Here is a 15,567-nt window from a genome sequence, read left to right on the forward strand (position 1 = left end):
AAGGAAAGGAAAGGAAAGAAAGGAAAGGAAAGGAAAGGAAAGGAAAGGAAAGGAAAGGAAAGGAAAGGAAAGGAAAGGAAAGGAAAGGAAAAGGAAAGGAAAGGAAAGGAAAGGAAAGGAAAGGAAAGGGAAAGGAAAGGAAAGGAAAAGAAAGGAAAGAAAAGAAAAGAAAAAGAAAAGAAAAGAAAAGAAAAGAAAAGAAAAGAAAAAGAAAAGAAAAGAAAAGAAAAGAAAAGAAAAGAAAAAGAAAAGAAAAGAAAAGAAAGAAAAGAAGAAAAAGAGAAACGCCCCGTTCCCATGGAAACGCCCCGGTGGGCGGGGCTATGCCGGCCAGGCCCCTCCCGTTCCCATGGCAGCCGCCCCAGGCGCCGGAAGTGCCTGGAGGCTCCGGGCCCGCCCCGCCCTTCCCCTCCCTTCCCTTCCCCTCTCCTCCCCTTCTCCCCTCCCCTCCTCGGCGGCTGCCACCGTAAGCGCCCTCGGAAGATGGCGGACGGCGGGGCCACTCCGGCGCAGGAGGAAGAGGATGTGTCCGCCGCGGCGTCCGGCAGCTGTGTCCGGAGAGATCGGCAGCCGCGGAGTGGGGGCCGCCCGCCCAGCGCCCGGGATTTGCAGGTGAGCGGGTGGAGATGGACGCCGCGCTCCCTTTGCGGGGCGGGGCCGAGCGGAGCGGGGCGGAGTGCCCCGCGTCCCCTTAGGGGCTCCCCCGGCCTTCCCCAGGCCACCCCTGAAGGGAGCGGGCGGTGCGCGGTTCCTCCGCCCATCTCGCTGCTAGCCGGGGCGGGTCTCAGTAGCGAGGCCGGGCCGTGCTTCAGAACAGAGGCCGTCGTATTCTATTCTTTCTTTCTTTTTTTTTCTCTTTTTTTTTTTTTTTTTTCGCCCTTTTTGAAGCTGGGAAGGGTGCCTCAGAAAATAGAGTGCGCTATTAGGAATGGGTGGGCGGCCAGCGGGGCTGGGAGAGCTCTCCTGACACCTCAGGAGCTGGGTTTCCCCTGTGCTTGAAGTTATTTTTGGCGCCGTTGTGATTCCTGATTATTTGGTAGGAGTGTCCTTCGCCGCAGGAAGATGTCAATATCCCCAGGTCTGTGAGACCGAGGACAGGATCATTTCCCAAGTTTTACGTGGGTGAAGTTTCGAGAGAGTGTGGTCACAAAAGTAACTCAGCATTAGTACTTGAATGCCTCATGGCAGACGCTCTTACCAGTCATTCTTTTTTGTGTGTTAATTTTGAAACTGTAGGAAGGTTTAAAACGTTTTAGTAACAAATTGATTGGAGAACAGGTGGAACTTGTGGTCACTGAAGCTTCCCCTATTTTATTTAATAGTATATAACTAACAGAGGAAGATGGATGTAATTTTCTGTTGGTTACTATTTGGGGTTTTCATAGGTCCTTGTTGAGATTAATTTTGTTACAATACAGGAATAAAGACTGAGCCTCTTCTTTTTGTTTGCAAGATGTTTCTTTAGTCAGCTGAAGCAGACAGGCCTTTTGAGTAGATAATAATTGCTAAAATGTTAAAAACCATAGAAATGCACCCCTGAAGCAGAGTAGTCAACTATCCATCTAGCTCTGTACTTGATTTCTCTTGGCACTATAAGAGCTGTGATATAAGGTAGGTACAGGAACCTTACCATGCCGTTTTACACTCCCACAGCATTCCTCAGTTTTTGGACTAGGGATGGTACAGGGTAGATCTTTGCCTGTTCCTTTTAGTGTCTGCTTATGGACTTCTTGTCTATGATTTACCCTGTCAGCTTTACATAACTGAAAGATATTTGTCTGTATGCTCACAGAGAAGTCTTCAGTGATTTCCTTGAGCTGTCGTGTTACTCAGTTTAATTTTCTTAATGCATATGATTCCTCAGCTCATATTTGTCCCCTTCAGAAAATGTCTCACAGTTATATGGGATTAATATCCTGTGTTCATAGCAGTGTGTTTTGAAGAACAGATGATGTCTCATTTTATTTTAATGTGTATTCCATCTACAGAAAACCATAATGAAATTGTAGCTTAGTATCTGTTCTGGTGTGTATGATGAAATGTTAATATCACTTGCATAGTGTGAACAAAATGGTTTGGGGGCAAAATTAAAGATGATTTGACAAGTAGAGTATTATGCGGAACAAAAGTAAAAGTACTAAAAATAAGGCCCAACTTCTTGATAATGAACTTTTTAGCTTTCTATTCTTATGAGAGGATTAGCTATCAACTTTATTTCAATTCATTAACATTAAAGAGATGATGAGTAATATATACATGTGTATATACTCTGAATTCTATATCTTACACTGAATGTAGCCAGTGTGAACCAAATGACAGCAGAGACAAGTTCTAACTCACAGTGGTATTAAGCATCATGTGTTTTCTTCATGAAGTAGAAAAGCAGTTGAATTTAGAGAAGTAATTAAGGTGTCTCATGCTGCTGTTTCTAATTTTCTGGTGATGTATGTATTTTGCATTAGTTTTTGTCTTATATCTGTTCTATGTGTAGTTCTAGAGTTAGAGACCTCTAAAAAGAGTCCTGTTTCCTACAGCTGGCCTTGGCAGAGTTATATGAAGATGAAGCTAAAAGGCAGTCATTGTGTCATGACAAACCAACAGCTACAAAGATCAGTAGCACAAAAGTGTCGCAGAGGTAAGATGTGCTTTGCACTTCAGAAATGTGCTAAATGGGAGCTGTATTAGCTCATAAAACTTGGTTGTACTTACTTGATCTCTTACTGCATTCTCCAGCAGTTCATTCTCTGGAATAGTGCAGCTGCTTTTTGATTTGTATTTCTTTAGAATACCACATAGCACAAAGGCTCCTAAAACACTTTCAACCCACTTCAGATAAGATGAAGATGCTGTAAGTGAAATGCTGTGTTGCTCATTGTTTGCCCAGATAAAATTTGGAAACTTGCTGTACTTGATAACCACTGCAGTTCTTTTGCTTCTTCAAAACTCAGCAGTTTGGTAATTTGTGTGAAACCTGACAAGTGAGCTGCTTCAAGTGTTGTACTTCAGACAATACCTGATGAGACAAACATTAATATGAAAAATTATCATTAGTAGGCTCATTAATAGGCTTCTGTTGGATAAGGGGAATAAGAAGAGCTTCTTAATAAATTTGTCTGGGTTTTGCAGGAGATTAATCTATGTAGAAATCCAACTTTTGCTGGTTTGAAGTGTTTGCAGTTCACACAGCATTTGAAAATTCCATGTAGTTTTAATTTTTTATAAAGGAAACTTAACATCTTCTAATTATTTTTTATTTATTTGTTTTAAAGAAGTCTTTACATCACTACTGTCATTGATGCCATAACAAATCTTGTATTTGGTTTGTCTTTCAATCGCTGCTGCCAATATGGATCTCTGTTTTAAAGGAGGTTAAGCAGCAGAAAAGATCTTAGTTACCAGAGCCATGCTTCCAGTGCATCTGCAAATGCAGATCTTCAGGAGGAAAGATACTAGCACAGTATGTGACACTTGGAAAATAATAGGTTTTTTGGTGAGTTTTTTTGGGGTTTTTTTGGTGAAACCACCCAAGTTGATTAATTAGCTAGATAGAACACAATTTATAAAAAAAAATAAATGACTCCATTTACCAATACATATCATGAAGTTACAACTTCCCACTCTAACTGAAGGAAAAGCTGCTGTACAGTATCTCAAATACATGAGTGTGATAGCTGTTGGCAAACACTGTTTTCCTTGGCAATCATACTGGAATCTGTCTGAAAAAGAATAGATAGCTGCTTTTTTGCATAGTATCTAAACCAATATTTTTCTTGTAAATTTCAGTTTTCTCTCAGAGGAGCAGTATATAAATTGCCAGGAAACATAATGCTGCCCTTGAAGTCATCTAGTTGGCTTGCCTTCCACAATTGCAGGTGTAGAAGAAGAATGTCTCTGGTCCTCCTGGAACAAACACCTTATTAAAAATGCTGTCATGTTATGTAAGCTCCTTGAAGAAACTTAAGAGTCTACTGTCACAAAAGTAAAAGCCCCACAAAACCTACAGTCCCATGAACGAAGAAAATAGAAGAGATTAAAGCATTCCTAGTACCCTGACTAGGAATAAAAATGCAATGTCCATATAAATGCATGTTTCTGAGAAAGTAATAAAAAGCAGTTTCTTCACTGGGATATAGAATTGCATTGTTTTATCACCACTAATACTTAAAAAAGCAGTGACCTGCTCTGCTACATTTTTATTTCCAAGGTATAGTAATCAGACAAATTGTATAAGTCTGAACTATAGATCTGCCATTACTCACGCTGCAGATTGTATGTACATTCCTGTTTCATAGTCATTAGCTACCTCATTTACATCTTACATTAATTAGTTTTATCAAGTATTACAGGATAAGAGCATATATATATATATATATATATGTACAATTTTTTCTGCCATTTTTCAAACTAACAACAGTAGCTTGTCCTGGGGTTGCTTGTCAGTTTGTCCCTATCATAAAACAGAATCTGAATCTTCAGTTTAATAATCTTTTGAAAGTCTTTGCAATGTTGCCATTCATCATATTTTTAAATTGTATAAAATAGAAGAAAGAACTACTAAATTTTTTTCTTCTGAAGTCCTCATAAGCAGGGACTCCAGGATACCAAAGAAGGGTAATGTTGACTTTACCTCTTGACAAAAGCAACTAAAATATGGAAAGAATTTTAATTGTAATTCATTCTGGTTTTGTAACAGCACTTTAACTTGCATATTGCCTGTTATCTGTGGGACCATTGGTGACATAAAGCATAATTCTGCATAACCTATACTTGAATAGCAGCTTGACATCCTTAGGTTTTGGAAAAGCAGTTTCAGAAATCAGATGTGAAGTACTTAGTGAAGTGTATTTACCAGTTATCTTCAAATGTTTTCTTTTATTCTCTTGGCAGTCTTAAAATTGATTCTCTTAGGAGGTTGAGAAAACCAGAGAGAAGCATGAGCGATGACAAAGAAAACCAAAGGTATTTTTAAAACAAACAAACAAAGCTCATTTAACAATTGTTAAAATAACTGGGGTTTTTTTTAGCATTCACACTTTGCTCCCCCCTGTTTTTAAAAATACATGAGCTAATTCTGTCCAGCAAAGAGCTTGTAGCTACAGACATGCTGTGTGACTTATTAGAGCAAGTGTCAGCTGTATGCTGCTCTAGTAAAACTATATTTAGCAAAATCTGGATGTTGTGATATAGGATCTGTAGATGAATTAACACGTGACTGTATGGATATGAAGCTCTTGTAACTTGCTCTTGGTCTCAAAAGCTTTTTTGCCTTTTCTCAAATATCCTGGATCATTCTGTGTATCCATTACCCACATATTTGAATATTTCCTTTATTGCTTGAATCCAGGGGCTAATGAGGATTCTTATTTTGTCCCTTTACTGCTGTAATTCTTTTAAATCTAATGATTAAAGATTTTCCATATAAATGGCAATTGAGATAATAGATACAGATTTCTGTACAAAGGATAGATGATGCTAAAGGGTTGCCAGTTATGTGACATTGAAAAAGTTGTATGATTGCACAGCACCTTCATACCTACTGCTGGTTTTAGGTCATTGTGAAATATGGTGGAATCAACAGCATTTTGGAGACACTGGCCTGAGACACAGTTTCACGTGGACTGATTGATTGATTTTCCTTGCAACAAGGGGTTAAGTGAAAAATTCAAAGAAAGCAAGAAGCACTTACTTTATTAGTTATTAATGCTTCTTGTAATCAAACGCCCTTGCATTTTCCAGGTTTTGTATTTATGTATAGATTTTTTACAGCATCAATTCCATAAGTATTTAGAGATTTATAGGGACCTTTCTCAAGATAATTCTTAAGGAATATCTTGATCTTCATAATCAAGCAGGTACAATTTTGAGCAGATTTATTTGTATTTTAACATCTCATCTCCAAAAGCTAAAAATGGGGCTGTGTCAAAGGAAAAGAGCACAAGTTAGCTGTCATAGCAGTTTTCACGGATTTTGAAATGCCTTGAAAGGTTAATTAAATTTATTAACTTTCCAGTTCTGATATCTGCAGGTATGGAAGTATACTTGATCATTCAATGAAAAGATCAAACTGTGGCACAGTGCAGGTTTTCTAACAGCAGTTTCAGACTCATTCTACCAAGGCAGTGCTAACTGTGAATCTGTATTCTAACCAGCCCAGGTAAAGTCCCATGCACAGGACACCTCTGAGGAAATGTGTCTTTCTGGGAGGGGTCTAAAGCTGTGTCTGCCTCACTGAAACATATGTCCTTAGCCTCTAGGCTCTGATCCAGAAGGCACCTTGGTAGTTTTGTTAGTGTGATGTCTGTCAAGTAGTGCAATGGCTGGGAAGATCAGAACCAAGTGGAACATTTCTGTGATCAGTATGAAACAGCCGTGTGCCAAATCTGTCTCTTTGTTAATTTATTTTTTTTAATGGGAAGAGGAAAATTATCTTGTCATTTAAAGGTTTGTTGCTTACGGATATTACTGTTCTAAAGATTTTATTCAGGTGACTCAGAATATAGAGGATTACAGATTTCTGGGGCTTCTAATAATCCAAGTAGAATTGTTGCTGAACTCTTCAAAGAAGCAAAAGAACATGGAGCTGTTCCATTAGATGAAGCCTCAAGAACATCTGGTGATTTCAGTAAAGCTAAGGTAAAAATTAAAATATGGTTTGACCTCTGTATTGGTCCCTCTGAAGCTCATCTAACAATACAAGAGCAAATATGCCTTTTTATGGATTGTGAATTGCAGAGGATTTGATGAACACAGTTGTTCCAGCAGCTTGCTCCAGAAAATAAAGCAGGGAGGAACTGAACAATTCCAGCAGGAATTATTAGAAATCAACATGAACTGGAGTTATCTGCTTTATTTTTAATTAAAATTTATTTAATTAAATTGATTAATGTAGTTGTAGCCCATTTAAAAATCTCTTTTTAATTACTAATGTCTAAAAAAGTGTACAGATTAGAAATGTAAATGCCCACATAAAACCTGCTTAGCCTGATTATGGTTACTAGGTATAATTTTCCATTTAGAAAATATACAAGTTAAAACAATGTATTTGCTGTTTATCACAGAAACAAGCTTGCCGATGCTTTATTTGCATCTAGGTATGAATTTTAAGAAACTGTTTCAGATGTTTATTTTCATGAGCTTTTCTTTTCTTCCCAGTCGTTTTCTGGTGGTGGGTATAGACTGGGTGACTCGTCACAAAAGCACTCTGAATACATATATGGAGAAAATCAAGATGTAAGTAACATTCTAAATACATCTAAATAGATGCTGCAGGAATCAGCATCTCCAGCAGATGTCTGTTTAATGACATTTACAATTTGTAATGCCAGGTATTATTGTAACTATGTCTATGAGGAAAGGCTGATTTCTAAATATTAGCTATGTAAGTAGGTATTCTTTAAGTTTCCACATAGGACAGTTGTTCACTGAGACATCCATTAGGGAATTTTCTGATGTTAGTTACTTTGAAATTCCTTTCTGTTACTTCCCTTTCACTGTTGTTCTGCTTTCTCTTAGCTATGCTAACATTTTAATCCTCTTGGGTTAGGATATGTTTCTTCTTGTGCCTTTCAAAGCAGCCAGGCTCAGACTGAAGGGCAGAGATGTATTCCAGGAAAAATGAAGCAGAAGGTTAGAGGCTTTTGGAAATTTGTCTACCCTCTTTCTTCCCTAAAGATGAGATGAGGGAGAGGAAACAAAATGGTCTACACTTCACTGTTCCTGTGCATGGCTAGAGCAAATGTTAAGTTGATCTAGAAACAAAATCAAGAAATGACTGAGGCCAAACAATGTGATTCAGGATGGGGGGTGTTGTCACATCACACCAGAAGCAACTAAGTGATGCCCAGCTGTACTGTGCCAGAAGCCTGCTGCAGGGGGGGTCTCTGTAACTAGAAGCAGGGATAGTTCCCCTGGGGGGAGGTCAGTTTTACTGTCTAGGAAAGCCTTGTTGTGCTGGACTGTAAGGCACTTGCAGGAAAGAGAGGGACAGGCTTTGAAGGTGAAAGAATCTGGCTGGAGGTACAGGAAAGGCAGCAAAACAAGAAGGAAGTGAAGCAAACTGGTTTCCAGGATTATCAACATCCAAACTGAATGGAGTTGGTATCGACTTCACTAGAGCTCAGCACGTGACAGATTGAGGAAAGAAGAGTTTTCTTTGTAACTGATGTATCAGGGAGAATTTTTACTTTTATGGATTTATTTCCTCATTTATCAACTAAAAATGTTTACTGTGTTCTAAAAGTAGTTGGAACACTGTGGAGATGATACTCATATTTGGATACTCATAGTGGATGAGTATTTGTTCAGTCACAGAAAGAGAAGAAGTGATCTTGAAGTAGGTAGCAGTCTATAACTTTTTTAAAGGATTCTGAGAGTTGCAGTGCTCTGTTTGCTGGTTCTTTTTTGGTTTTTTTTTTATTATTTGCATTCTTGTTTGTGGTATGCTAAAAAAGCTTTTGAGTGTAGATCAAAAATTCATAGAACCACAGAATCATAAATCATAGAATGGTTTGAGTTGGAAGGTACCAGGGACAATCTTTAAATCATCTCGTTCCAACCCCTCTGCCATGGGCAGGGACACGGTGCAGGACCTTGCTCTTGGCCTTGTTGGACTTCATGAGCTTGGCATGGGTCCATCTCTCCAGCCTGCCAAGGTCCCTCTGGATGTCCTCCCTGCCCTCCAGCTTGTCTGTCACACAGCTTGGTGTCATCAGCAGACTTGATGAAGGTGTGCTCAATCCCACTGTCCATGTTGCCAAAAAAGAAGTTAAACAGCACTGGTCCCATTACGGACCCTTGAGGAACTCCACTCGTCACTGGTCTTCATCTGGACATTGAGCCATTCACTACAGCTCTTTGAGTGCAACCATCCAGCCAATTACTCATCCACCGAGTGGTCCATCCATTGTGTCCATATATTCCCAAGTTAGAGACCAGCATGTCATGCAGGACAGTGTTAAATGCTTTGCACAAATCCAGGAAGATGATGTCAGTTACTCTTCCCTTGTCAGCTGTCACTGTAACTCGATTGTAAAAGGCCACCAAATTTGTCAGTCATGATTTGCCCAGAGTGAAGCCATGTTGGTTGCCACCAGCCACCTCCTCATTTTCCGTGTGCCTTTGCAGAGCCTTCAGGAGGATCTGCTTCATTATCTGGCTGGGCACAGAGGTGAGACTAACTGGCCTGTAGTTCTGCAGCTGTATAACTCATCTGTATGAAACTGAAATACATTATTAGTCTATCTTGCTTTTTTGTTTGTTTCTTTGGTTTGTTTTTTTTTTTTAATTATTTTGCTTCCTAGGTTCAAATTTTGCTGAAACTGTGGAGGAATGGCTTCAGTTTAGATGATGGCGAGTTGAGATCCTACTCAGACCCAACAAATGCTCAGTTTCTTGAGTCTGTTAAAAGAGGGTGAGTTAAAATTACAATTGTTTGAGGTCTTTCAAGTGAATAAAAACACTTTCTTCACATGTTAGTGGTAATTAATAGCTGAAGGCTTCATTTTTGACTGGACCCGTGAAATATGTTTTGTATTTGTCATCAGATGCATTGGCCATTTAAAAATTTGGAATGTGTTCGTTCCATCTGGTGATTTAACTGTGAATACTACTTGCTACAGCTTTTAGTTTCCTGTGTTTTGTTGGCCCATCCTTGGTTTTGACTGTCAGTAAGTTCTAAGTGTTGACTGTCAGATCACTGTTTTCTTTATCTTCACTTTTTGCTTTATCTGTTATTTGGGGATAAGTCAGATCATAGAACAATGTCTGTGACTCGTAGACTATACTATTAATGTCTGCTTATAATCTACTTTGTAATATTCCTGTGTAATTTTGGATTTCAGTGCAGAACATAATAGGGAAACTTTCATTTTTATAATTAAGGGAAATTCCTGTGGAACTGCAACGACTTGTTCATGGTGGCCAGGTTAATTTGGATATGGAAGATCACCAAGAGCAGGAATATGTGAAGCCTAGACTGCGATTCAAAGCTTTCAGTGGAGAAGGGCAAAAACTTGGAAGGTACAGAACACTTAAGGTTTTTGTTGAGTGTTCATATGCTATTTCAAAAGTGGATTTAAGCAATTAGGAGGCTGTTAGAGAAGATGACAAAAAGGAATATGGCAGTATGCTGTGTGAGTCTCAGCCCTGAAATATATATGTAATCTTAAAAAAAAAAAAGCTGAGTAAGTCCAATGCCCAAAACTGCTTATAGATTTGCTAAGTACTTTGCTCTTAATTTTGACTGTGAGATTTCTATGCCTGTTCTTGCATATAATTTTGCTTGGTTTTTTTTAACATAAATTAATCAGTGTTTAAAACTAGAGCAAAACTGGACAAGCTTCAAGAAAAAAAATCTGTCTGTATAGATAAAGCAGACACAAATAATCATTTCCTAATTAGTGATATAAAGGCAGAACTTGGTCATAACATGGCATACTGTAAGGACACACTGTGCTCTGGCTTAGCTGCATTACGTGTTGTCTTTTACAGCTGGGATCGTTATTTCTTGTATCCATCTTTTTGAAAATGAAAAAATTTGCTCAGTAAAACTGTGAAGCTTTGACATATTGATCAATTGTATAGAACTTTTTCAATTGAAGACTTCCTCAGATTATTAAAGAAAGTCGGTGGGGGAGAAAGGAGGTTCTGTATGGAAGAAAATGTGGACACCTGTTGTGTGGCATTTTTATTTGTTTTGGTAGCTTATGAAATCTCAGTTATGTAAGCAATGAAAGGAGCAGCCAAATAGTTATCTTCAGTCAGATAAATATTCTTACACTAAGCAGAAATTCCAAGCTTACTGTGTGGTGATATCAATAACCTGTCAGTATCATTTGTTCCCTAAAGGAATGGGAGATGCCCAGAACCATAAAGGGGTGCTCCTGAAGGCAATTGCTAAAGCAGTTTGGGTCAGTTTAATGCAGTGTAATGGTATATAATTTCTTTTAAATGGAGTCCATGAGGTACAATATATAAATCAAAGCCTGGAATTTCATGCTTTGTAAGCATAAACAAAGATGGTTTGTTTGTACTTGATTACCTCTTTAAAAAATGGAAATGTGACAAAATGCAGTTATAAGAAAAATAAACATGAAATAGTGCAGTCATTGACAAGAAACTACAAAAGTGTTATTTGTGTCTCTAGTTTAAAAGCTGTATTTATACTTAGTTCAGGTAAGTTCAACAGGATTTTCATTGCTTATTTGTACTAGCTATAAATTATAGTCATTCAATGAAAAAGACATCTGAATTATTAAATTCTCGTTTAGCTCCATTAGTAACATCTGGTTTGATTTTGTTTTCAATCCCTTAGCCTTACACCTGAAATAGTCAGCACGCCTTCTTCCCCCGAGGAGGAGGAGAAATCCATTCTCAATGCACCTGTTCTGATTGATGATTCCATGCCAGCAACTAAAATTCAAATTAGATTAGCAGATGGAAGCCGATTAATCCAAAGATTTAATCAAACACACAGGTAAATTGATTCTACATCAATGCAGTAACCATAACTACTTTGCTACATCTGTATTTTTTCATTAATATTAACACAGTATCAAAAAAGAGGGGAAACACAGCTCCAGTGAAAAGTTACAGCTGTTATTTTCATAACATAGTTGTACTGATAAATTGATAATCAAAGAAAAATTCTGTAACTGGAAAGACAAGATACTTGATAACTGCAGTCACAAAATTCTATGACCAGTTATGTCCTGTGATTTGTAAGGGCACAATACCAGCCATAATTATGCTTAGGAGGAGCATGCAGGTGACTCAGATGGTGCTGTGAAGGCACTTTATTTTATGGTATTTTGGAGTATAGTCTGAATTGAATATAGCTCACACTGCAGGCAAAGAAATGCTTTGGCACGTGATCAAGACCTCCAGTTTTCTACCCTGCTATACTTGAGACTGTGACTAAACAAGATGTGGGTTACAAGTGCAGAGAGCAGCCCACATGCAGAGGGTATATGGACCTAACATACTCATTTGCAGCTCTGGCATGTAGGCTGAATGTAATACAGAGAGCCAACCTTTGTTTTGGTTTGGATGATCATCTCCTACAAACTGGCAGCGTGTGAACTTGGTGGCTTTTTTAGATCTTTTAGTTTGCTGATTAGAGCTTGCCATCAGCTATATTGACATTGCTGGGGCACTGCCACAAATGGTGTTGGCCAACCCCATTTATTTGCCTAAGAGGTTGTGTTAGTGCAAGGTTCTGCAAAGCTCTACTTTGCACTGCATGGCTGAGAGAACTTTGTGTAGGGGGCAGAGATTTGGGCAGTAGTTCCACCCATGCTTCACAGAGAGCAGGGTTCAAGCCAGCCCTTGTCAGAACTGTGCCCTTGTCAGAACTGTGCACAGCTGAGAGTGAGCTTGGATCCTGCCTTAGGAGGTGATCCTCCCATGGACTCAATGGACTCATGTTGTTACATGGAAACTTCACCTGTTTCCTTTGTTTCCTTGAGGGTCAGAATGAAGGCACAGCCAATGTGCAGCTTTCTTCAGCGGGCAACATATTTTAAGATTCCCCCTTCCACTATTAATTTAGCCTTGTTGGAACATGTCAACTAATAGTGAAGTTTTTGAATGCTGGTGTTGAAAGTTTTTGATTTTCTATGCTAAGTATCAGCCTGCAATGTAGTTCTGTGTTACAAATTTCATTCTGTTATTTGAGAAATCAAGCAACGTTAAATTTTTCAGGTTTTGCATGCAAGAAGCAGAAATCCTAGGCCACAGTCATTGGTCATCTGGATCAAATGGAAATGTAAAATCAACAGGACATATTAAATAATTTAGTCTGTTAGAAGGTTTTGTGTTTTCTGATCATCTTGATGTTCAGAGATTTATATTAAAATGGAATAATGCACGGTTTTCATTCCATTTCCTTTCCACATGAAGCCGAAAAGGTCAAACAAAACTGTTTAGAGACAGAGTTAGAGTCTTTAAACAGCAAAGGTATTTATTTTCGGATCCGGGGAACCCCCAGCTTGCGCCGGACAAAGAGTTCCAAAGGGTTAAGGGAAAAGGGGTTAGGGTATTTATACAGTAAAAGGGGGAGGTTACAACATTACTACATTCTTAGTTCTTGCTGACTTCATTAGGTTGTTACAAAGCAATATTGTTACAAGACCCCAGCCATAATTTCTTCTTATCCGTTGGTGATGGTATCTTTATAGTCTTCTTGTGCGGATGTTCACATCCTTTAGTGTCCAGCTGGCCTTGGCAGTACCTTGCTTTTAGAACAAGACTTGTTTTAAGAAAAGAGTTACAGAAGAAAAGACTTACACTTTAATTATTTGCTAGCTAGAAATTAATCCCGTTAGGACCTTGTATTGGTTACATTGTTCTAGTAGAAAAATGACATGTCTCAGCTGCTTTGTATGGGAAAGTGAAATGTCTCGGCTGCTTTGTTAGCTTCTTTCTCAGTTTAACCCTGAATTATTAGTAGTTATGAACACAAATTCATTAGCATATATTACAAGTCTTAATTTTTCATTAAGTAATTCACATAAACAGTTTGGCCTGATCCACTCTCTTCTTCACACAGGATCAAGGATATTCGGGATTTCATTATCCAGTCCCGTCCAGAATTTGGAACATCTGATTTTGTTCTTGTGACTACCTTTCCAAATAAAGAGCTAACAGATGAAAGCCTGACACTACGAGAAGCAGATATACTTAACACTGTGATTCTTCAGCAATTAAAGTAGTCTGACGGTTGTTGGTGCAATATAAGGAGTGTTTAGTATTGTCATGCAATATATTTCCAACAAATGAGAAAAAGGAAAGCTTGTTGTCTTTTTATTTTCCCTCTTTCATGGATCAGATTTTTTGGGTTTCATGTCTTCCAGCTAGAGCATATCCTAACTTTTTTTACTTCAATTTCTTAATATTGTTCAACCTTGTTTCAGTGTTAAATTTCAACTTACCTATGATTGTATATTTCAAACCACATCTTGTACTAAATGTGAAACGAGATGATTTTATGACTTTATTTTCAGGGGAATGGGGGAAGAAGCATTCTTCTGAAAGGGACAGTATCTTTCATACAGTTGGTAAGATTTGCACTATGGAAATGTCTTATGCTGCATTGATAAACAGCCATTTGAAAACTTAGCCTGTGGGTTATGTTTACCTTCCAAGCTGTATTAATATTAAAGTGTTCTGTTTAATAGATTCACCGATAATTAATGCCCTAATGTAAGTTTTTGTATATTCTGTTTGTAACGTTTCATGGTACAGTGTAATATTTATATTCTAGTTTTTATGTAATTTTCCCTGTGTCATTGCTCATATGGGTGAATTGGTTCAGGAGTTGTAAACCTGGCTATTGAAGACTGTAATAGATTGTTCTCATTTGTATTCTTGTTGTTCTGCTTGTGACAAAAATAAGTATGGTTTTTTTTTTCTTCTTGAAGTTGGAGAAATGAGACCATTGTCATCTGGAGAAATGCTGTGATTTAATTTTCATGAGAGTAGGCCTGTGGTCACTTGGAACCTGATTATGCAGCTGACCCCTGTGCAGCTACATGGTTCTTCATATGAACAGTTACTTAAACAACCCCAAACAAAAAAAAAACCCCAAGTTGCACAAACATGGAACTTGTCTCTGCTGTCACTTGCATGCACAAAACTAGAGGAGTTAATAGGTTGTGTATTTTTGACCAGAATTTCAGTTCTTTACATTTGGAATTTTGGCCAAAGGCATTTTGTAATATTCAGTGGGGATTTGGTCATGCAGCTTTCGCTATACTTTTTTGGAAGCTGTATAATTAAACCCCCTTAATCTTTGAAATTATGTATTTTTTCAAATAACTTGTCTCTACACTGCAGTATGCAGGTAGAATTCTTCTGTTGTGGACAGGCTGGCTGCTGTGCTTTAATAGTATGCAGTTTTATAGTATTTGTGGCTTTATATCAGATGAGTGAATCACAGTCTGAAGGATGGTAAATGGGCTGTACCTCTTGTACCGGTATATGTGTTAAAAATGCTGTTTTCACTGATTATTCTGGAAATATCAATACTAATTTATTTATGCTAATCATGTAATTGCTCAGTACATTTGACTAATCTTCCATTTTTATCTCAAGGTAGATTTTTGACTTAGTAAATTTGAAATGTGCAATTGTATTTGAAGTATTTCTTTTGTAATCTGAGTATCTGCATGATTTTAATCACAATTCATTTCCCATGCTGAGTAATTAAAGTTTTAAGCTAAAAGACCATAGCCAACACTTCTTGATCCCCTCCAGTTTATGTTGTTATGAAATGGTGATTATGTTGCGTGCCAAATATTTAAGCCTGAAGGAAAATGGGCATTTACTATGCATATATTTAAAATACTAACACTTGACTTTGTAATTGCAAGGTTGAAGTCAGCATTGTGATATTGATCTTGGATATCTGGGATTTGGGCATATTTCAGTTCAGAATATAAGTAAGTTTACATTGCTTATTACTTCTGAAGACCATTATTCATTAAATACTGATATGTGAAGGGATGGTGTTAACTAAATTGTTATTTTTTTTCTCCTCTTATTATGGCCAAACTCCTCAACTGCATATTA

General features: G+C 37.9%; 1 protein-coding gene across 2 annotated transcripts; it reads left to right on the plus strand.

Annotated features, from left to right (window-relative positions):
- The first annotated feature begins 407 nt into the window (after positions 1 to 407).
- UBXN2B (UBX domain protein 2B) lies at positions 408 to 15,130 on the plus strand. 2 transcript variants are annotated; one of them, XM_030446321.1, is made up of 9 exons: positions 408 to 612; positions 2,535 to 2,635; positions 4,888 to 4,959; positions 6,474 to 6,633; positions 7,153 to 7,230; positions 9,300 to 9,409; positions 9,880 to 10,017; positions 11,312 to 11,473; positions 13,547 to 15,130. In XM_030446321.1, exons 1-9 carry the CDS (start codon positions 484 to 486, stop codon positions 13,707 to 13,709), a joined length of 1,113 nt encoding a protein of 370 aa, XP_030302181.1. In that variant the 5' UTR covers positions 408 to 483; the 3' UTR covers positions 13,710 to 15,130. The 2 variants fall into 2 exon arrangements, with proteins under 2 accessions (XP_030302181.1, XP_030302182.1); XM_030446322.1 differs by lacking the exon at positions 9,880 to 10,017.
- The last annotated feature ends 437 nt before the right edge of the window (positions 15,131 to 15,567 follow it).

The sequence above is a fragment of the Calypte anna genome, chromosome 2, assembly GCF_003957555.1.
Source record: "Calypte anna isolate BGI_N300 chromosome 2, bCalAnn1_v1.p, whole genome shotgun sequence".
NCBI classification, from domain to species: domain Eukaryota; kingdom Metazoa; phylum Chordata; class Aves; order Apodiformes; family Trochilidae; genus Calypte; species Calypte anna.

Coding starts and splice junctions, on each gene's coding strand:
- UBXN2B (XM_030446321.1), top strand. CDS start 484: ATGGCGGACGGCGGGGCCACTCCGGCGCAGGAGGAAGAGGATGTGTCC. Junction 7,231..9,299: donor TATATGGAGAAAATCAAGAT/GTAAGTAACATT, acceptor TTTGCTTCCTAG/GTTCAAATTTTGCTGAAACT. Junction 10,018..11,311: donor GAAGGGCAAAAACTTGGAAG/GTACAGAACACT, acceptor TCAATCCCTTAG/CCTTACACCTGAAATAGTCA.